Source organism: Helicoverpa zea, chromosome 18 (genome assembly GCF_022581195.2).
Source record: "Helicoverpa zea isolate HzStark_Cry1AcR chromosome 18, ilHelZeax1.1, whole genome shotgun sequence".
NCBI classification, from domain to species: domain Eukaryota; kingdom Metazoa; phylum Arthropoda; class Insecta; order Lepidoptera; family Noctuidae; genus Helicoverpa; species Helicoverpa zea.
In genome coordinates, this window is record NC_061469.1 from 7,974,494 (window position 1) to 7,998,624 (window position 24,131).

Consider the following 24,131-nt stretch of genomic DNA (forward strand, 5'->3'; position numbering starts at 1 on the left):
AAATCCGTTTAATCATGAAATTATTTACACATTTTGAATATTTTGTATATTCAAAATGTGTAGCTACAGTCTTCCTTAATATCAAAATCGATATGAGCAAACTCGCAAACAACATATTGCAATAAAAATCAACCCGTTTTAAATTTCCTTCGTAATATAATACCGTGGAGTCAATATTAGCAAAGTACAAAGTTCGTATGTTACAAAAATACTAATATTTTATTCTATACGCTTCATTTGTCACCCCACCCTGGGTCTGATTGTGCGTGCTTTCGCCACGCGGAAGTCACTTTGATGCCTCACACACCATTGTCAATAACCTGAACGAAGTTCAAAGGTTTTTGCTCCAACTAACTCTTGCAACTCGTGATTTTATATCAGTTTGAGTATACCTATTATATTTGACAGTAACTAAACTTGTGCGAAATGGTTGAATGGAGGATAACACGTGTTATCTGTATCGCATTGATGCATACTTTTCTTTATTTATTCTCACAGATCTTATTCATATGAATTTACTTATCATCTTGAGATACGTAACACCCGCTGGCGACGAAGGAAATCATCATCATTAATTTAAGAGCCCAGCTCTTGTCGGTGCAGCTCCTTCCATTTACACCTATCTAGCGCCAACTCCTTCCTTCCTTGACGAAGGAAATATCGATTCGAAATTGTTTTTATTACTCATACAACTGTTATACCGTAAAACTTAAAGCATTTCTTCTTTCTTTTCAGATACCACCTCTAAACATGCCATTACCATTCAGCTCAAGACATTTCACTCAGAAGTCAGTTAACAACTCAAGCTCGAACCAGCCCGTGACGGTCCAAGCCATGTGACGCTTGTGAACTATCCCCAAGACTTTAATGACGTAATGTATAAGTGTGTATAAGTGGACTAAGGTTAGGACGATGCATTTATCGAGTGAAGTGAGTTCCACGACCAATGGACTGGGCCATGAGGCACCTTCGTCGAGCTATGGGAGTTCGCTGCCGAGTCAGCCACTGACGGCTGAGTTGCTTGCGGAAAGGACCTTGGAAGGTCTGCTAGCTGATCATCCTGGAGAGCTGGTGAAGACTGGTTGTCCTCATGTGGTAAGTCACGACACATTATAGCTTTTTCTGCACGTTAGACCAATTTACTAGTAGCAAACAGTTAAAAGTTTCAGTATACTGGTCAAGTATTTTCTGTTGAATATGGTGAACGAAAGATCTTTATTTATAAAAATGAAAATAAGAACAGATCAAGAGCATAAGCTGAAAAAGTATTGTTTTAAGCATCCATTCCCTAAATCATAATCTTATTTCTAATACCTATATAATTATTATTTCTTTCTAGGTGTGCACAGTACTACCTCCCCACTGGCGGTCAAACAAGACCCTACCAGTGGCGTTCAAGGTGGTGGCATTAGGAGAAGTGGGAGACGGCACCTTGGTAACCGTCAGAGCTGGTAACGACGAGAACTGTTCTGCAGAGCTGAGGAATTGCACCGCCGTCATGAAGAACCAGGTCGCCAAGTTTAATGATCTTCGATTCGTTGGAAGAAGTGGAAGAGGTGAGTTCCTGAAAATATTTTGGATCCCTTTATGTTGGGTGTGGAAGATTTTTTTTATATATTATGATACCTACGATAACAACCTCGAATCTGTCAATTGTTGGCCGTTAGTAAAAAGTTACATTGGAAAAAGAATCAGCGTTTTGTGGTAGAGCAGTAAGATTGATTGTGGTTCAGTTTTGTGTTCAAAGTTAAATTTTGTAATTATTGTCATATGTCTTGTAGGCAGACTTACGCGTACTTGCCATCTTCTCGGCTAAAGATCATTACTCTCAATAAGTTTTGCACAATTTTCACCACCTGAAATCTTCCGCAGATTATTCCGCGTTATTAATTTAAGAGGTTATCTTCCTCTGAACATACCCACCTAACCTATTTAAAGATTTATGGCATAGATTTTCGTAGCAGGGCCTTTACAGATCAATTACCCCCATTGACTTAATATTCCAACAAAGCGAAGACCTGTTGAAATATTCAGAAGGCAAGGCGCCCCGGGCTTTGTTTTTGAGTGCTCACTCAGGGGAGAGGGGGATTTTTTATGAGTAGATGTCTGCATTATCGTAAACATTCATATATGCTCGCAGTTTTATAGCTAGAAAGATGAAAATTTTAAAATAATAAAGTTTTTTCTTTATTTCTGACGGCATACCTATACACTATGCAATTATGTAGTAACTGTCCCTGTTGTAGATTAAGAGAAACTCAAAATAACAAATCTAAATCTTATTTCATTTATATTGTCTGATATGCGTATACAGCTGTAGACTCACTGAAAAATCCGTATAAAAAGTAGCTGTATTTATATTTCAACCTTGAAAAGCGCGTAGGTCCTAAAACACCCATAAAAAATCTTTCTCTTTACACACAAGTTAAGTATTTCTTAAATCTTCTTTACCAATACATCATATACTTGAATTGTATGTTGTAGTACTTTTATGTGCCGCCAGTGTAATTGCGCGGTCAACCGCCTCTGCGTTGTCGCGCCGTCTACACTTGTGGTGTTTCAGACAAACGACTAGTGGCCGATTACTTGCGTGAATAGCGTCTTGGATTATAATATTTGCATATAGACTTTTTATAGAAGCTTTAGTATTGTTCGGTATCATTGATCCTCTTGTTCGGATTCTTGGTATGTAATAAACCTATGGTTGAGAAAAAGACTGTCGGAACATGTTTGGAGGGCTATTTATTAAGTGATATTGGGAAAACTTTTGCTGTTATTTTACATTTCACAAACGCTATATGTTTTCCTTTATTTATTTTTAAATAATTTGGGAAAATGATGAGGAAAATTAACTGCTCTGTTGTCATATTGTCAATCATCAGATGGCGATTGGCAATCTGTTCTTTTGGAAATCACCTGGGGGATTATGGGCAAAACGACAACAAAGATTTATTTTTTCCTCAGAAAAGCCCAAGTTATTGAGGTCTTTGGGATAAGTATCAAGTTTTCTGTGGGATAATCTTAATCGTTTGCGCACTTCTAGCACTTCTTTTGCGGATCTCTTTACAACTAAACTGATACTTTGGTGTTTAACCCTTATTAGCGCACGCAACTTCGAGCTTCGGTGGGAATATACCTACGTGTACGGGGTCCTACATGTCCTGCGTTAAACGATTAACTAATCTTTATTGTTGTGTAGTCTTGTGAATATGAGGTTCTCGGTTAAACCTTTTTTCAGAAAGAGAAAATGGAATTTATTCTATATAGCCATACAGAAGTCGGAAAATCTTATTTCTAGAGTTTTTATAAAACCAAATAAGCTTTACATAAACTCTGGCACACGTATAACTTTAAAATCCTATTACATATTGCGAAATCCAGTTACTTCCAGCATAATGCAAACTAGGATTAACGTAAACAGTTGAGATCGATGTAAATGAACAACGGAGCGGAAACAAACTTAAAGTTAGGGTCGCAAACAGGAGCATACGAACTGTAAACTTGCTTCGCGTCTCATATTCAAATAGTGCAGGGGAGCTAACGAACGCGGAGGATGGGGTCGCTTCCATCTAAGAAATAAACGAAATATCACTGAATATGTCATGCATGTCACAGCTTGCCGTGTCGATGTCGGATAAACAAGCGAACACGGGATAAACTGTTTGTTTTGTATAATGTCTTATTAGATATCATACTTGTTTACGTTGGGAAAACACTGTCATGTTGCAAAGTTATGTATGATACGGAGGTTATACGTGTTTGGTACTGATTGACTTTATCAGATTAATAATTCAGTATAGATTTGAGATGTTAGAAGATAAGCTTAGGATAGGATCTCCAATTGAAATTATCCTAGAATAGACATTGTAGACACAACAGCGCAGAACAGAGTCAAAGTTAATTGTTCGAAAGTTGATAGACACATTGAAAATTAAAGTAGATTTAGCCCCTGTTGTACAAATATAACCCTCATTAAAAATTCCTTAAACAAACAAAAGCTTTCGGCTAGCGTGTACACGAAAAAAACCAATATAGCCCAGAGCGGCGGGAAAGTGGAAAAGAAGTTAAGAGGTGTCTATTTGTCACGTTCCTTCCTGAATAACGCTCTGCTTTCCAATTAAGGGTAAGCGTTCTCTTTGTTTATCTTAAATTGCGAGAAAATCTCACTCAAATTATCGGGTAAAAAAGACAAAGGGGGGATCGCTGCGGAACATAACTTTTGCTTCGTTCCGGGATAAAAAGTTGCGTATCTAACACGGAGGGAAGGGCGCGGGGAATTTTTAATAAGCGAAAAATTTAATGAGGGCCCCCAACCACTTTTTTGCCACGGTTTGCCGTGTCAGCTAGCCGGGTAGCGAATAGCCTTATTCGTATCGGACAAGAATTATTAATAAGTTGTAAGAGCTTTTTCTTTGTTACCAATTATGTTAAAGCTTGCGTAATATCCAATTACTTGTAGCGGAATATGATAATACGAGGTAAAATAATTCATTTTTTTATTTTCTGTAACCGTAGTAAAACTAGCTATAAGTAATGCATTCTTTTAAGATTCATTAGGTTTATCCTTCAAAAGATTTACTCATACCTTACTTTGGGATTTTAGTACCCAAAACATCTAAGCAGCGAGATTAAAAGAATCGACTGCACAATTTCCATTGATGGCTGATTTAAATTTAAACTTACCTTATTATACCCCCGAGTGGTGTAGTAAGAGGGCAATTTACCGCGCGACTAGTCAAGGAGCGACATCTGCTAATCGATTGATTGACCCCCACCTTGCTAGGCACGATAAAAAATACGACCCAGCCTCATTTGTCCCCGACCTTCTAACGTACTTTAATTGATCATTTTATATTGCAAGCTGTAAGATTTTATGAGAATGTAAAAAACTTTTTAGACCATTTTTCGTAGTTTGGATTTTTTACGTAGACCTAGCAGTCATTATTGGAATATAAAATACTTATTTGTAATTTATTTAGGACAGTCTATTGTTACCCTATTTGAACGAAAAAGTAATTATGAGATATCCAAAAAAGAATCTAAAATAAACGTCATAAAAGATTTTAGTAGTTAGCCATTAAAGTACTAGTTATTGCATTGTGGTTATGTTTTGACATTTTTCCATATTATTTGGGACAGAATAGTGCTCGTAGCAATTTTTCCGCTTTCAAATCAAAAATAACAATCCTTTGTCTCCATTCTAGACCGAAGTTACCTTTTGCTTTGTTCGACAAAAACTAAACAAACCTACATAGGCATTCCTAATCTTTGAGCTGAAACAAAGGTCCACTGTGCAGTTAACCAAACAGTGTCGGTAGAACACAATGGGCTCTCTCGGCCTCAGTCGCGCCCTATCTGCACCTTGTTTCCCCCCAGGAAAATTATTTTTGTATAGAGAGCGGCGAAAAAGATCCCGGCCTCACCTTTCCTTATTAACTCGAGAACCCCCTTTGATGCACTGCCCCTTTACGAACTAATGATTTCAATTTCACCCTGTTATTTTGAAAACCTCCCGCTATATGTTATGGGATGATTGAGGATGTAAATTAGCGTTTCAAGGGTATGTTATTTGAATAGAAGGATCTTTAATATTCTAAATGGGGATTTAGGGTAAGTGTGGTTTTGTAAGGAGGTCCTATGTTTTTCTCTGTATGGAATTTATTTATGTGTAGTTTTTGTTGACCGCTTGCAAAAATGGTTTACCTTGTAAACTAATTGTTGCATCTAAATGAGCGTGTAGCCTATTGATATAACCGTTAAAAGTAACGCTAACTGCCGTCAGAGCTTAAGATGAACATCCATTTGAATTTATATTAATTTAAAAAAGTAATATTGAGTGGGTGCAAAAAATCATAAGCGAAATTGAGACAGGCGCGCAACAGGGATGCGAAATACGCTTTTCTTCAGGTCAAAGTGGGACGGCACAAGTTTCTTTTAATTTTGGTCCGTCTTTTTGGAGTTGTTCTCTTTCCGTTTTTAATTATTGAACCACTCATTCCTAATTATTGTTATTAGCGTTGGGGAGAGTGGTGAAAATTGAGGGTCTCGTCTCGCAATATTGACCGCTTGGCTCGTTCGCTAGGTGCTTCCTGGGGGACTGTTTTTAATTGTGCACGCTTTTGACTTTTCCTCTTGTTCTTTTGAGACGCCTCAATAAACTTGGATTTTACGGTGTCTCGCTTGTATTAGTTATTTTATTTGTTGGGGAAGAAGTTTTATATTACGTTCGCTACACGGGTATAAAATCTACCTACCGGTGTGTGTTTACGCGATGCAGATAGTTATAGCTATTACACGTGTATGCGAGGAGTCAATTCGCTAATGTCCCTAATATGTATGGGTCGGCTTTAGGTATTTTATACCCAAATTGCCAAAGTAAGCCGAAAATCCCCAGTAAGCCATGAAACCGAGATCAAAGGAGCTCTCTGCCATTACCATTGTGGCTCATTTTTTATTTAGCTGGCGAACGGAGAACTCTTATCTTAACGTTCCTCCCGCCTACTTTATGACGTTATAAAGCTGATTTTTAATCCGACGTGAACGGGAAATTGCCGAATTTGAATTTCGAACCGAATTTAAATTTTGAATATATTTTAACTGCTATCACTTTTACGGGCGTATTTTCGGCTAGTTATTTATGAGATTCAATAATTTTAGATCTAATCTATATGGTCAGCTATAACAAACCTAGAGGTATTTGAAATGATTTTTAAGCAATCTTTATTAATTAAAGATTGAACACCTTATACCTTATCCAGACAAACCGGATGCTCGTTCCTTGGCATCTTTTTACATCGTCCACATAAAAATGCAGCATTGATTCAATAGATGGCGCAGTGAGTACAAAAATTGCAACGCCTGTAGGTACAGATATTTAATTACCAATTCTTTTTTTACTTTTTTGTAATTCGGGTATTGAGATATATTCTGTAAATTATTAAATATGCCTAGTTATTTAATCTAAGGACATAAAAAAGTCCCAGTAAAATCCGTCAAAAAAAATCACTATCACCCCTTTCAAATGGTTTCAATAACTGGAACTAAACACGATACTTTTATGAAGAAGCTGTGCCCCCTCTCGGGATCAATACACAGTTTATAAAGTGTGTAGCACGTGCAAGTGCAATATGTTAGCACGCCGCCGCCGGGGGTGGCCAGAAAGGCTTTTTATGAATAACTAAATGATTTATGGACTTAGAAAAATGGATTTATTTTTGCTTTCTCGAGGTTGCTGTTGTGTGTTGAGTTTTTCATGTTGGAATCTGTGTAGTGTAGATGCTTGTAAACTTGATGATTAAGTAGTGTTTGTAAAATCAATGAGAAAAAAGTAATTTTATAAAATAATGGAGACTAATTACCATCGTATGTATTCTATAACAAAACCCAATATGTTTCAAGTAAAATAATAAGAAAATAGTCTTAAAGATAGGTAGCATATTGTCTTGCTTCGCAGAAAATATAAGCTTCAACTGCGTAAGTACGCAATTATTTACCCTTCGTTATTCAGTTAGCAATAACTTGATATTCTATGAATACTAACTGATGTACTGCCATAGAAAATTGCGCGTCTCATGCAGATTCCGTGCCTCCACTCCATCCATATTACATAAGTAGTAGGAATGGGTAATTCGTATCTCCGTCCCGGAGACAATAAAACTTTTCTTTTCTGCGTGTATTTGCGCAAAAACAATTTCTTGGTCTCTCTCTTAAGTTCATGCCGAGTTTATGCGGGTTTTATGAAAATAAGCGGGTGGCCGCTCATTTCGGGTTCAGGGGGGTGCGGTGGAGTCTGAGCCGCGGGGGGAGGGTGTTTATGTCGTTTTCATGGCTCGGAGGACCACCGCCGCGGCTTTTGGCTTCAAGCCAGACGCTGGGAATACTAGTCTCTCTTTTGTTTCGCACGTAATGTTATCTCGGTACGTTTCTTTTATTCAGAATATAGGACGTGGCACATTACAGCAGCACCGCAACAGCACGGCTCCACACCAGCATTTAAGTTGTCATTCAATTTAGAGCATTAAATCGTGTATATTATAATATATTTTGTAATGTCAATACGAAAAAGCCAACGGCGAGCAGTCAGCGTGCTTGCCGCTTCCACACAACTCGGCTCGCCGCCCGCGTGCTGCAAGCGAGCGGACCTCACGCGTACAGCGCGCCGACGGCGTGCTAATTGCGCGCCGACTCCGAGCCGGCAGCGAAACAACGTCATTACGTATTGTTCAATCATAACATCAATCATAATCGTCTTAAAATAATATTGAGTTTGCGGTGACAGCAAGCTTACACCTCGCGGCCGGCGCGCGGCCGGCGCGCCGACGGCGAGCGGACGGCGCGCCGACGGCGAGCGGACGGCGCGTGGTTGGCGCGCTGTCCGCTCGCCGTAGTCTTAATTCGAGGCGACGCCGTGCTGCAGCCGTGCTGTTGCCGTGCTGCTATAATGTGCCACAAGCTTATCATTTGGGATCTAAATATGAAATCTTTCGTTGTTTGTGGAAATACTGCTGGCTTCGTGTTGTCTGTTGAGCTTCCACTTTTATGCAAGAAGATAAAATATACAAATTACATAATTTTACCTAAAAAACCTTGATGTCTACTTGATGTCTTTGAGTCTGACACTGTCAAACACAAAACAAAGGACTTACTTAATTGTTTGTTTGCCACTTTGTTACGACATATCCAGCATAAATCATCCCACAATTCGTTCCGAAAAACACAACGGGCATTTTGTGGCACATACAATTATTCAATTAGCACCTATGATCATTCATTATAGCGAGGGTGTAGAATGTCAACCGATGAACTTTACCAGAATTACCATTCGGTATGTGTGTCGATACTTCCGTGATTGTTCAAACGCTTGACGCCGTGTTTGTGGTCGCTCTGCGGTGGATATGTTACGATGGCATTTCAACTACACCATTCCTCGATTTTCGTCCCTATATAGCACACTAATACGCGATTGTTAAGTATACATTGCTTTCATTACCCGCGGCGTACATAGCCGAATGGTACGTTAGCGGGAATGGTCGTCGTTTAGGATATTGCATCGTTACATGACGTCATTGTCGCGACTCCCAGCACTTATTAAGTGATAGGATGGACTAGTACTGCGTTAACATTATGCTTAAACACTTTGTAGGGTAAGTTGTGTGAGGTGTATTTTTTAAAGCGAGCACAATAGGTACTTACAACACTGCATTTTAACCAAAATCTACCTCTTTAGTCACTACCATTAACACTAATAATATATTAGCAATACTAGCATATAATGTAAGTTTATTTCAAATACATTCAATACATAAAGTAAGGAGATACAGACCAAACAGCCTCTTCGTAAAAATAACGAGCATAGGTTTATCATGCTTACCCAATGGTAGTTTTAAACTATAATTGTAGATATTAACATGTACCTATAAAAATTGACGATGATAGATATTTGATACATTTCCATACTCCCCCACAACCTTACTCCAAAACAAAACAAATGCCAGCCATACACAAACACAGAAATATTCAAACATCTTAGTAAATTCTTGTAATCCCCGCGTTCGTGACGGCACGCCGACTACGATTGCACGGCCGTCGGGTTACACAAATCAACCGCTGCCGCCGCTCCCGCCGACGGCAACCGAACGGGTGACGACTTCGCCGCGAATACTTTATACATTCCACGGTTGCTGCTAGATGGTTTTTGAACGTGATCGTGGCCTCTGTTTTTGTAGTCGGTAATGGTTCTCGCGACGGGTTGGAAGATTAGGTGCAAGAATATAAAAACACTATTAGATTTTTATTTTGGTTCCAGGTCAGCTTTTCTAAGTGTTAGGTAGGTAGGTAGTTTTTCAGAGTGTTTCGGACGCTGAAATCTGAAATCGCCAATCCTCCTTGAGCAAGCTTGGTGATTAACGCTCGTTCCTGCTCTGCATAAGAAGAGGCCTGTGCCCTGTAATGGAACAAGAACAACCTTTTGGATTCACGTGAATTTTCTGTTAGCTATAAAGATGACACAAGGATAATTTCTGCTAATGTTTTTGCTATGTTTATATTGATTAGTGTGGCGTGGTTATTAAACGATTAGGATATAGCAAACAAAACTCAATTTTCATAACAGTTCTTCATATCGCACCCTTAGAATGAAAGTGACCGAATCCAAAAAATGCAATTTGTGGGAAATGAGCAAAATCGTCATCAAAAAAATATATTACTTAATACATCTTAATATATCTCTTCCGTTTTTAATGGCTTACTATTGATTTTTACCAGATTTGTGGATTAGCCTTTTGAGATCACAATGACAATGCAAATTTATGTTTATAGTATTTTTTTATATATATTTTAACATAAAATATAAAGTAGTTTCAAATTAAGTCACTTTATTTCAAAATTATGTTTTCCATTCTATGTTTTTTTAAGAATTAAGTCTGTTTATGACACATATTGGTAATAATTCCGTAGACACAATAAATAATAAGACACTGTCATACTGAAAGTTATTTGGACATAGGGTATTAAATTAAAATGCAATGTTATAAAAATCTGAATGTATTTATTTATTTCAGTCTTAATAACATTTATTCAAGTAACTGATTCGTTATCAGTAATTGAGAAAACAAAATCTACGGGACCTTTGCTTGTGTTTGTGAATAAAATAACAGAATGTATCCAAATGAGCAGGCAATGTCTATTAACCTCCTGCTTCTATTGTGGAGCCTTATGTTGGCTATAAGTAGAACAGAGGATCAAATTCCTACTTAAGTCTGCACAAAATAACAAATCACTTCTGCAATGAAACCTTTAGTGGCAGAAAAGTGATAAATATATCTTTTAAACAGTTCCGTTAAAAAGTCTACAATTAGCGTCTTTATGCAGTTCTAACGCGTACATCAGCGGCAATAGAAACTTTTTAGCAGCTTTAACCTTTAACATAATTGTTTGAACTCTCTTTTAAAGATGTAGGCTGCAAATGGGTTGTAGAATGATCTCTTGTAAAACCCAGAGTGACATTTGGTTCAGTTTCTGCTGCCTTTAGTGATATTTACAGCTATGAGCAGCTATGAGCAGCTACGGAAGCAATAATAGAACTTAAAGATACTTTCGGAACCCCTAAAGCACTCCTGTACAGCTAACAGTTGCCAAATAGGCTGCTATTTCCACTAGTGTGCTAGTTGAGATGGTTCTACTAGTTGGTTAGACCACTGCGTAGTGACAGACGCGGCGTGGAACACTGTTAGAGACGCTAGTGTGCTCTATGACGTGTCTTGGTCGGACCATTTGCCTCTAATTATAAAGTGTGATCTTAAGTTATTAAGGCCAAAAGTTGCACTTCCAAAATGTAACAAAGTAACATGGGGTGACAGAGCTTTGCAGCAGACTGAGTTATATAGCAATTATTGTAATGATCTCTTGAAAAATGTAAACTTTCCCTTAGAATTTACTGAATGTAGTAAAACTAGATGTAGAATTAAGGAACATTTTCCATAGTTTTGACTGCAGTAATGGTATAAATAAGTATAACTCTGTAACTTATTGTAAATGGTGTGCACACCTGTAAGTGACATATTCACACAGTAAATACTTACGTAAGAAATTTTGTAACTATACTTGTTTTTGTGTATATGTTGTTGGTTTGCCTTAATAAATAAAATAAAATAAAAATAAATAAAACATGAAACTATTTTAGACAATATTTATGCGGAAATTGTGCGTATACTCTATGAAGGTGCAATCGCAAGTAACTGTAAGAACGGATTACAGCGCAAAAAGAGTTACATAACGGGCTGGAATAAGCATGTGAAGGACGCACACAGACAGGCTCGGATTTTCAAACCTGGACGTTGTTTGGTAGACCGAAAAATGGTGATTTATATGAAAAACTGCTGGAAAGTAGAAAGGTTTTTAAAAGTAAATTGAAATGGTGCCAAAATAATAAGGACCAAATAAAAATGGACATCATTGCAAGTCATCATGACGCAAAGAATTTTGGTAGTTTTTGGAAAGCCACGAACAGGTTGAATCAAAGGTCGGGTCTGCCTGTGAGTATTGATGGCCTTAGTGATCCTGGTGATATCGCCAACCTATTTAGTAGAACCTTTAGGGTTGGGTCTCCGCTGGGTACGTCGTCTGGTGGGCTTGAGGTGGTGGGGGGGTCTGAAGACATGCCTATTAGGTTTACGGCCAGGGAGGTAGCTACTGTCATACGCAACTTAAAGAGAGGCAAGTCGCTGGGTCATGACAGCCTAAGTATAGAGCATTTGCTGCATGCTGGTAAGCACTTACCGCGAGTGCTGGCAATTATTTTTAGCTTGTGCCTGAGTCACTCGTATCTTCCAGCGGATTTACTTAAAACTATTGTTGTGCCTATTGTTAAGAATAAAACTGGAGATGCGAGTGAAAAGAGCAACTAGAGGCCTATATCCCTGGCTACCATCATTGCAAAGGTGTTGGACAGTCTGATTGACCAGCAGCTGGATAAGTACTTAATACTTAACGATGCCCAGTTTGGTTTTAAGCCAATCTTATCCACGGAAACAGCTATACTATGCCTCAAACAGACTGTTCAATACTATACAAGTAGGAAAAGACCTGTATATGCATGTTTTCTGGACCTCTCCAAGGCTTTCGACCTCGTATCTTAAGACTGCCTATGGAGAAAATTGTGGTGAAAATGGAGAAAATATCAAGAACTTCCCAAGCGATATCATTAGGATGCTAAAGTATTGGTATAAAAACCAATACAATTATGTTAAGTGGGCGGGTGTCCTGTCGGATGCATACGGGTTGGAGTGCGGTAAAACGGTGTAGGAAAAAAGCCACATCAGGTTAATAAAATCTTATCATAACGTGTTGGAAAAGTTTAAGGTGAGCATCGATCAATAAATTGTAGAAATTCACAGATCTGAATACACTGATGTGTGGCTCTGTGTACCTAAATATCTTAACATACCACACAACTTTAATATTATAGGGGCATATTCCAAAAAAGTTACAACTTAAACTTTTTAATTTTAGTAATAAACAGGTTCAATACTAAGAATAACAAAAATAATGAATATGCCTTTAGTCATAGACAGACCTATTATTATAAGTGTCGTTTGTCTTTTATAATTATTTTTTACTAAATAGACCTAATCCTTAAAAGGTCACTGAATACTACCGACATATTTTGTTTTATAAAGACGTATTAATCAAAATGTCACTTTATGGAAAAAAATATTGTGTAACTTACCGTGGCAGTATTCGCAATAAACGGACACTTTTTGAGATTCGCCGATGTTTTACATGTTCACTCGCAAGCGCATCTGACGTAATACTAGTTCTGGCTCTTTCACACAATATGCGTAAACGAATAGCGGAACGAGTGAAAGAGACCGAAATAAGCGTAGTCTCTGTTATAGTTAGAAATAGGTCTCTTTTTATTTACAGGGTTGTAGATTATGCTTTTTAAGGTCAGTTTATTGTAAAAACGATTATTACAGGAATTTTGAATTAAGTCACTTTCATTCTAAGGGTGCGATATCTTCTTATTTTTTTTCTTATTAACATTACCACTTTCTTTCTGCAGGTAAATCGTTTACCCTAACGATAATGCTGGCAACGTCCCCCCCTCAAGTGGCGACGTACCAGAAAGCCATCAAGGTGACGGTGGACGGTCCTCGGGAGCCGAGGTCCAAGACCAGGCACCATGGCTTCCATCCCTTCCACTTCGGACCACGATTCCCGCCTGACCCTCTGATGGGGTCGCTACCTTTTAAGTTATCAGGTAAACTACACAAGTTATACATATAAGTTGGTTTCTGATTTTCAAAGGTATTCTCGAAATAAGACTGCTGTAACGTCCGTATGTGAATTTGTTACACAGAAGCTTGTGAAAGCATATTTTAGATAGTCTGGTTGTTTACTATTCGGTGATGATAAATGTACACATTCAAATCTTTGAATTAATTTATCTGTCTGAAAGTATGTCTCTATGACAGCAAGACGGCGCTATGCTATATTGAACTAGCGCGTGTTTTAGACATTATAATCATAAAACAGTCGCTCGCTTATTGCTATCCATTATGACGCGTCTTCAAAGTTGAGTTCTGACCTATCCCCTGTCTCATAGCGATGTTTCTATCCGAAAGATATTAAATTGTCAGCCGGGACCGTTGTCACTCCTCGTCGGCGCCTCAAAAGGGGATTTAATTCGGTCGAGAAGTTTTGCGTGACAATTAATTATCAATTTGGGGGCCTCAGTTTGACACCTGCGAGCTACAAGAGCTGTGTTTTAATATTCTAGAAACATTAACAATTTTGAAGTTTCTTAAGTTTGTTAGTGACGAGTTGGGAGATAATTTTCTGGTAATTGTGAAAGGACTTTGTCTCCTTCACTATTTTGGAATACGGAAGACTTTAGGAGAGATCTGTAGAATAGATAACGGTTTCAATAAGTACTTTTTCAATTGCAAAATTGTAACTACAGAAAGAAATTTCACATCTACATAGGTACAACAGTTAATACTGGCGAAAAATTGAAAATATTACATCCGAATTTCTAGCAGAGTGGAAGCGCGGCAGGTGAATGAGATTTCCCCAATATTGTGAGACGCGTCGCGACGCCCCGCTTAGCAGGGTGTCGCCGTCGCTAGGCACCGCGCCCTTGCCTTCACTTGCACCTAATAAACACCGTTGTAATTGTGTGCCACATTATTAAGAACTGCCAGAACAATTAGTTTCAATATTTTCCTACTTTTTTGTTGACATCAGATTTGGATAATCGTCATTAGAATTATAGATCCAAAACGTGGACTACTTTCAGTCTATCCAATTATTCGAAACCAAAATGATTACGGAATCCATTCTGTTCATTGTAGCTGTAGGTACTTCAAAGCGGAAAACACATTAACAAACTTATTTATATACTTCAAAAAGTCTGGCATTCCATCTTACATTTCTGTCAGCGCAACAAAAGATTATCGCGTATCTTACATTACCGTCACAAGTCACCTTAACTCAGTAGTAGGCGGCGTACTACGCTCTCTAGTACGCAAGTGTCGCAAACCTCGTTACGTCGGGTGTCAAAGGGCTGTAACTCAATTACACAGCACGTAGGTACGACACGGCGCGTGCCAAGACGCCCGAATTAATTCATGCTAATTTACTTACGATTTTATATCGGATCTCTAATGAGGGATCGGCGTTTGATTCGTTACGTGTTACTCTTAGAGAGTTGACTGGACGTGATGACTTTTTACGGTCTTTAAAAAACTTTTATATATTTTATTAATGACACAATATTGCCGCCATAAATTATGTGGGTTAGTCATAGTCTTATCAGAAGCTAATAAAGATTTCTTACTGACTATCTCCATTGTATTCTAGACCCGCGGTTATTCTTTCCAAGAATTCCTTAGTCAGCCTATGATCTTGACTCTTATTACTGTAACATAACCTACCTGCGCATTTTCAAATATGTATGTGCCTAACATATTTTAACGTAGAAGGCGAGCGAGCTTAATGTCTTTAATTCCTACTTTGACTTAGGTATCTCAGAATAGGTAACTTAAGGATAAAGAGCACTAGTCTCTCCAGATTCTCATTAAGCCGCGCACACACACATTACAAGATTACTTCAACAGCGGCTTCTTTCATCGGAGGTCGTCGACTTTGTTTCTCTTTAGAAACAATTTAGCGCACTTCAATATGTAAATTCCAGGCTTCGCGGCTGTTCTGACGAGCGGAGGCAAGACTCTACTGCCCTCTTAGCGGCACCAATAACCCTTGTGAAATCATGATAAATTATCTACACTCACGTTCGCGCTTGCCTCTTATAGACGCAAAATTGCAACAGAAATATTGAAATATGGAAGCGACAGTGGAGCTCGGTTTCCGCGCTGTTTTATAGTTACATGCTATGCTTTTGTATAGGTTATGCTGCATGTTTTCCTGAATTACGTAAAGATTAGAATTGTGGAAATTTTGATTTATAAATTAGTTTTGTGGATCCGTAATTATCCAAAAATATAGTTTACTGTATAAATAGTGTTGTGGAAACTATTTAACTCACAATTTAATTCCATACCAAACAGCATATTGAATTCCAAAAACTTGAATCGGGATAACTTTAATGTGTGTCTAAATATACTGCATACAACAGTCGAAGCGTAACAGGAAAAGTCGGTCGACATTCCTAATTGGTCCAGACATCCAGTTGCGATCCATTTTCGTACATCTGTGTATCTCACGTCGCCGTGTGAGCGCCACTTAAAGTCGCAGCCTTCGCATTATTAATGAGGGAGTCTTAGAGAAAATTAAATATAGCATTAGGCCCGGAAGCCCGGGATTGTGAGGGCCGGGGGAAGAAACGGGGGCCACATAACCCTTCAGTGCTCGCGACAATGCGGGTGCATAATTACGCATTTGTAAATTTTAAATGTCCCACCCACCTCATACAGCCTTTTGTATGACGTGATTCGCGCTTTCACTGTACATTTTAAACGGTTTCAAATGGATTCGTATGATGATTACTCGCGCGCGATTAACTCTAAATGTGACGTCATTTTTATTGACATGACGTATTGCTCAGTATTTAATGGCGGCGTGGTTGTTATGAATTAAGGATGAATTTAATGAAGATGACTGATGTGTACGAATGCAGTGTGCTGTTACTATAGAAGGTTAAAAGTTACAAAACTGAACTTTGACTCTGCACACAAAATAGGGTCAAAGCTACAGAAGAATAGTTAATTAATCGTATCTATCAGATAACCCAAGCAACCTTTAACCGTTTACTCCCTTGTCACAGCTACTTTTCTACACCGAAAGGTTAATTAAGCAAAACAAAAAGGGGTTAAACAAAATCAATAGACGCAAATTCATTAAACGCTAAGCAGATTGAAATCCAACATGGCAGCCAAGATGGCGTCGGCGGGTTAAGGCGCGTTGACAAAGCGGCGTCGTTAGTTCACGAGCCCTCTTATTAACCTTATGATGTACGGAGGGCATCCGTCTTGCTAACTCCCGGCTGTGACGTCAGCCCTTAGCACTAACTAGAAGCTTATGGTGTCATAAGTTACGATGTGGAGCAACCTGCTCCAAGACAGAGTTATGCATCACTGGCACCGGTTCCTACCAACGCTGGAACTAATTCCTTAACATTTCAATTATACAAAAATACGAGGTAACTTTATTCTAAAACATGAAGATGACAGAGTCTAGCATGAAAGATGGTTATTGTAAGCCAAAATACAACACAAATAAAAAAAAATCGGCATGTAGAATAATTGTTGTAGAATAAATATAATAAGTAACTTATCACTCAACAATAATTTTACAGGTAAATAACCTACAATTTTAAATTAATATTATTCCCAACCCCAAAACACCTCGAATAGAGATGAATATCCTTTGAAGTCTTGAGACTTTAATAGACATACGTTGCTCGTCATCTTATGAAGCAAAGTAGTGAAACTTTTGGGCAGACACGTGACAGAGAAACGTTCGCGAAAATTAATTTAAGTTGTTTGTTTCAGAGAGAAATAATGAAATATCAACACACCGTAGGTTCTGCATCATACCCTAATCTCTCTAAGCAATAAATGCTACACATAAGTATCTTCTTGAAACTATAAGCTCACAAAGGCGATATTGCCCACATTGAGAAAGTCATTTAAATAGAAGTTGTTACAACACAAAACAAAAGGGAAGTCACTCAACTAAGTGTTCTATAAATGATGTTCGAAGAAATGTAAAATAATTACTAGAAAGTGCTTCCAACCCTTTCTCTAATCACCGAGGGTCTCAAAGAGTCGTTAAAAAATTCCGCCCTAATCCCGGCACATTGGAATCACACTAAAAACGTAAATACTTTTATCCGTGTAATCCCGGTCGTCTTCGCGGATTAGCGCTGTAGTATTGGGTGGAGGCAGGAAAAATGCAAGACGCAATCTAGCAAATGGCATTAAAATGTTTGGGTTCAACCCTCTCGCGGCGCGGCGCGATTTTTCAAAGTCGAAGAAAAAACCCCTTCGTCCGGGGCAATGTAGCGGAGTGGCACGACTTCAGATGCGGCCAATCCACTAGTAGCGTGCGCTCGCAATCTTGATATTTTGTGTTTTTCTACTAGTACGATAAATTGTGAACGTGCTTTGTCTAAATGTTTTATTACACTCGTATTAATAAAAAAGTGAATCGGTAAATGTGTTCTAAACGCAAAAGTTGGATATGACTGAATGTATTAGTCCGGCAGGAAGTTAGTAAGGACCATGGAGATAGCAAACCTTAATTTGCCATAATCACATCAACATATGTTGTTCTAAAGATTAGGTACATATCTATACATATAATAAAATGATAGGAAACTCAAAACCGTACATTGCATATTTTTTTTAAAGAATACTTTGGGGGTGACCCATAATCGAATCTGAACCCAAATATGTAGTTTTTAGAATTTTTGTCTGTATGTCTGTTTGTCTGTATGTTTGTCCCGGATAAACTCAAAAGTACTGCATGGATTTAAATCAAATTTTGCATGAATATTACCTGGGGGCCGGTTCAACACATAGGCTATATAAAATTCTATATTGCCCACGCAGACGAAGTCGCGGGCAACAGCTAGTTATTTAATAATAGTAAAATAGAATGATAGTCATCATAGAATTTATTGTATTGCAGGATCAAGACTTGTTAAACGCGCTAAAGAACAAATACGCATCGTGCACACAACAAGGAATTCCAAATTTTTTAACGAATGCAAATCGTCTAGGACTGCCCTTTCTTTTGAATCTTTCAACAGAGAATACATAATGAAACAATGCCGGGCCATTTTTCATGTCGCGGAAAAGCGTTTTATTTTAACGTAGGTAGCAAGTTATTTGGCTGCGGTAAATCAATATGTGAGCTGTGACCAATTTGATTACAATATTGTTTTCAGAATAATTCACAAAGGATATGAAAATACGTACGAAGTTATTGAACTTTTATGAATAACGATAAAATGAATATTTACGCATTGCAGTGTAGTAAGCACCATAATGTATAGAAAAGCTTTTACTCAACAATGGCAGGTCTATTCCGCAAGCTTTCTTTTAGTCTGTGAAGAATAATCCGAGTTCGCGAGCCAGCGAGTAATCTTGAGCTTCAATGTTATTTTTTGCTCTAGGAGAGCGATGCGGATATTGTCTGAGCTACGGATGCTCTTAGTTGGAAGAAAGCTTTGAATACCGAGTGCCCGGCTACTCGCCTTGCGTCCACTTACTGCACTTATTAAATACTTTTTAAATTTCTCTTTCAGAGACCACGCGATTTTATCGTAACCATAATGTTATCCGAATACAACCAAATTATGAAAATGAAAAAGAAGTGTAAGATAAGGGGTCATCTACTCGTACTTGAGAGGTCATCATGACAGATTATGTTTCAATCAGCTCAAAACTTTAGGATGGAACTTTAGGACCCTTCGGCAGATAATAGTCCACTTAACCCGTTATCCGCGATTCGATATCTCAAATCATTATCGTAAAAGCCGTGAGGCGCTCAGAGGCAAGATTAAGCCCGGCTTAATCCTAAAAAGCAGCTCTTGTCTAATTGCAACGAACTCATAAAGCACTACACCTATAAAGGCTAAGCGGTCGGATTCAAAATAATGTGTTTTACATTTTCGTACCGTCGGTATCTGCGACATAAAACGGCCTGTAATTTATTCTATTGCTGAAAGGGTTGGGTTGGTTCGGGGTGGGAATTACCCAAGGTGGGTGCTAAAGGGTTAAGCCGAATATACGGGGTCGCGGCGCCGGCAAACTTTGTTAATTTATGCGCTTAAAAATGTCAACTGAAAATTATGACGCCAAAACACATTTCCTATTTGTATGATTGTGATTTTTGTGATAATGGCTTATTTGTAATATTGCATTGTTTTGTATTGTTTTCTAAGGGGATAAGAGAAAGTCGGAGTAAGCACATATAAAGATTTGACAATATGTTGGATGTATGCAAATTACCAGTTGTGAAAGGGTCTGAATTTCTACGTCACAATATGCACCTAAAAGTAATGAGTGTCGTTGGAGATTCTTGTACTTAACTTAAACTCTGGCCTTATCCAGATAAAGCATTTGTTTACCAAAACACTAAATAGATTCAGAGAGGTTTTAAAACAAACTTGAAGCTCAGTTTCCACAATATGAGCAATCGGGACAAGTCGGCAACAATTGAGGAGTGTCGGCGGAGATAAGGCGCGAAGTGTACAAGCCGCGAGGGGGGCGCGTCTCACTCATTATTTAAATATTCTGATGAGTGCGTTAAGTAGCGCGTTAGCGTTAGTGGAGCGTTTCACGCGATAACTCTAAATGCTATTGTTCTGTTGATTGAATTTTGAGCAGTTGTAGGGTGCAAACTAGGCGTAGCGACGCTGTTTTGGTGAACCAGTTGAGGATTAATTAAAAATTGTTGAGGAACATAAAATTATACATATATTCCACAGCACACACAAGTTCCTGACACCATCAGGCTATAAATATTTTTTTTTACAAATGAGACCTATTATAGTTCGGCCATTCAGAGAATGCGTTCCTGACACGTCGCGATTGAACTGACGACGTAACTTTGCAATGGCGTTGCAGTTACGATAAAAATATTTTTGCTGGTTGTTTACCGTTTTAACAATTGAGGAGCATTAAAACAACATTATTATATCAATAATCAATGAATGTTATAATTTTGTGCCAAACTGAGTGTCAAATAACTTGGCAAACAATATTTTTCTAAATCTATACTGCGCTATTACAAGGTTATGTCAGCGGTTTATATTTTGTAGTGCTGTGCTAAAAATAACAGGCAAGTATCGTAATCTGTTCTTATACAGTTATAATATAAAATAATACGTTTTGATTTTCTTTTTAAGAATTGGAAAATAATGGACTATAAGACTTAATTATAACGTTTATGAAATATAAAAATAAAACTATGACCAAACCGCATTTTTATACTTAGATTAAAAATGGTAACCCCAAATGGCGTTATGGGCCGCCATTTTGTGACGCTAAAACAGTCGTCCGTTGTCGTTTCGTGCGCATAGACCACGTTTTGCAAGTGTTTTCGATCTGTTTTTATTTGATTACCCGGCTTTTGTTAGACCGAGATATCAGGATTGATTCTGTTATTGATAATAATATAATTATACATGTAGGCGAAGATGATGATGAAGACACCACCTCCTCAAGCAAATCGGAGTCTGATTAATATTCTGTTCGCACATTCAATTCAATGTACTTGTAACAAAGAATAAATAAAACAATTTTATTATATGAATATTACCTTTTTTTGGTTTCCACTTAAATAACTAAAATATAAAACAAATGATTCCGCCAATTTAAAACGAAAATAATCTTAAAATAATGCGGCGGTTCATTTTGAAGGAACGGTAACGAACTCAGTGTTATGTTGTGCCCATCACTAGTCGTGACTAACTGATAGGTGTCAGGAACGCATTCTCTGAACGGCCGAAGTATAGTGAGAAATTAAGTAATGTTTGACGGCACTATGGGATCTTGGTCCTTGTAAATGATCAATCCTTAATTTTTCGTTTCAATTTGTCCAGGAATAGCTCACCAGCTGGCAGGTCTACCTGGTGGTGAATGGGGTGCATTGGCGCGACACTATCCCCCTCCCTTACTGCCCACTCCTGCGCACTTCACGCCACATGTTTTACCACCACATGCGCAGCCTCAGCATGTAGCACCACCACCACATGAGACTGGTAAATATAACTGAAAATCAACTGGTCTTTTTCATAACTTGGAGCCCAACTCTCATTTTGTATTCCATTTCCAGATATAACATCAGATAATCCAATTACAATGCACGCGCACAGCACGACAAGTCCGGCAAACTCGCGTCCAAGCTCGCCGCAAGACGACGACATCTCCGTCACGGCATCGAGCTCCCCACCGCCCGACGACCGTCCAGGAGCCTTCACATCAGTCACCAGGTCGAGAAAACCGATGCAGCCGTTACCAGCACCTTCCACCCTCTTCCATAGCGCATTAGCAGCTCAATTATTCCTCAATTCCCCTCTACTTCCAACACCCCCCGCGTGGTTATATTCTCAACTATATGGAGGCTACGATTGGTGGCTCAGACCGCCTCCACCTCAAGAAGACTCCAACCATTCTAGCCCAGAAAGAGAAGACGAGAGTTCAACCACATCGGGGACTGGAAAAAAACGCCCCGCTTCTCCAGAGTGGTCAGAACAAGGGATGAGGACTCGAAGTAAGTCGCTGATCACGGCGGAAAGACGGCCTGTTGATGTGTGGCGTCCTTATTAGTGCAGTGTTAGTGACAAAAACTGGAAAACCTCACAGTTCATGTGTCGGTCTTGCATTGTTAGCCACGTTCGTTTATCGGAGTCTAGTCAATCTAGTCAGTCAGTTAGAGAGGATGGTATGAAGACAAGCTTATTTGTTTGAAAATGGACACAGTTAAATTATTGTAATGTGGCAGGTGAAGCTTATTTCAGTGAGGTAATACGTGTAGTGTGTTTTGACTCTATACAATCACGTTCGGCGTCGAACCCGTCCTGTGTGTGAGACATTAGACACTTCAAAAATTGTGCTCGTCTTAAAAATACGGTAAAATAGTGATTATTGTCGATAGGTGTTTTTACGTTAGAAATGAATGTGAATTTCAAATCGTAACGTTTAATGAATTGTTGACTGTATTATAAGATAATGCAAAATCTGTAAATAAAGTTATCGAAATTTTTACATTGTGTTGTTTTCTTTTAAGTATTGAATCACCAGAATATAAACAATGTGACCATGATAAATTGGTCCAAAATATATTTTTATGCAAACTGAAATCTAAAACAGCATATAAAATTAATAACAATGAAACATGCATGCCCACCTATACCATCAATTCATTACTTATTAAAAACATTGCCCACAAAAATAAATATTTTATAAAGCTGCGCGATTAAAAAGTTTTGGATTGTGTCCATTATAGTCGTAACCACAGCGCGAGCTATTTGGCACAGGTCATTGCGTCCCGGCATTATCAATGTATGGAAATGAAATGTTTTATCGCTGTGTATTTACCTACTGAGCATTTCATTAATTCCTGCACATCAAATATTTACTTTAATGCACCAAGCTCTATACATTTACATTGCTTACGTCATGTCTCGTTTTGAAAGACTGGTTGCAAAGTTACAACTTTGTTGCTAATTGTACCCGGCCAGATTATTTAGACGTGGTTAGAATTAGTTAAGCCGTTGAATAATTTGAGTAGCTTAAAAGTTTCCAGACTTGATAGACGGCAAATATATTTTTATCCACCGAGGCTGAAAATATCTTTGCTTTGGCTTTGAGTCGTTTTGAGTTTTAGCAATGTGCAGAGATGTTTTAGATGTGTGAAGTTGGAGTGGGTACAACCTATCCACACTTTGTTGTCTAAGCATAACAATAATTTGTTTAATTACATTGTATCTTTAAGCCGAAAAGTTTGTACGTTTGTTTGTTTGAACGCGCTAATCTCAGGAACTACTGGTCGGATTTAAAAAAATCCTTCAGTGCTTATTTAATTCAATTCAATTCAATGTATTTATTTGTGAGCATAGGTATACAGAAAGGTCTTAAAATTAAACATGTTAGAGCTCTATGTTCTACCAAATGCAATTGGTGTACAAATAATTTCAATCCTATTGAGTTTATATAAAATCATAGTGTTTCTATTTTATCATTTAGAAATATTTCAACTGAGTAATATGCCTTATCTATTAGAAATGTAATTAATCTACGTTTAAAAATACTAATATTCTGTTCAGTTCTTATACTTTTTGGAAGTTTGTTATAAATTTTTGGAGCCATTGCAAAAATACTGTTTTTATAAAATGTAGTCTTAGACCTTATTACATGTAACTGATCACAACGACGTTGACTGGTTACTTGGTCAAATTTATTTAAATTATTTTTTACAAACATGCTTGTATGCTTGTTTCGGCAATAGTGAGGGCATTGTTAATATTTTTAAATTCTTAAAATGCATGTAGCAACTGTCGGTAGATTTTAGATTGCAGATAGCTCTAATGCACCTTTTTTGACACTTGAACACCATTTCTTTACCCGTTGCGTTTCCCCAAAACATAATTCCGTACCTCA

The 24,131-nt window shown here is 38.1% G+C and overlaps 1 protein-coding gene across 1 annotated transcript; it reads left to right on the forward strand.

Annotated features, from left to right (window-relative positions):
* Positions 1–912: 912 nt before the first annotated feature.
* On the forward strand, positions 913–22,582 carry LOC124639184 (runt-related transcription factor 1-like). The gene is made up of 5 exons (XM_047176437.1): positions 913–1,095; positions 1,340–1,556; positions 13,562–13,759; positions 21,572–21,730; positions 21,805–22,582. The coding sequence occupies exons 1-5, from the start codon at positions 913–915 to the stop codon at positions 22,296–22,298; spliced, it is 1,251 nt and encodes a 416-aa protein (XP_047032393.1). The 3' UTR covers positions 22,299–22,582.
* Positions 22,583–24,131: the final 1,549 nt, after the last annotated feature.

Bases quoted from the DNA above. Each gene is read 5' to 3' on its own strand.
- LOC124639184 (XM_047176437.1), top strand. From the start codon at position 913: ATGCATTTATCGAGTGAAGTGAGTTCCACGACCAATGGACTGGGCCAT. The intron at 1,096-1,339 runs GTAAGTCACGAC...ATTTCTTTCTAG, and splicing joins AGACTGGTTGTCCTCATGTG to GTGTGCACAGTACTACCTCC. The intron at 13,760-21,571 runs GTAAACTACACA...CAATTTGTCCAG, and splicing joins GCTACCTTTTAAGTTATCAG to GAATAGCTCACCAGCTGGCA.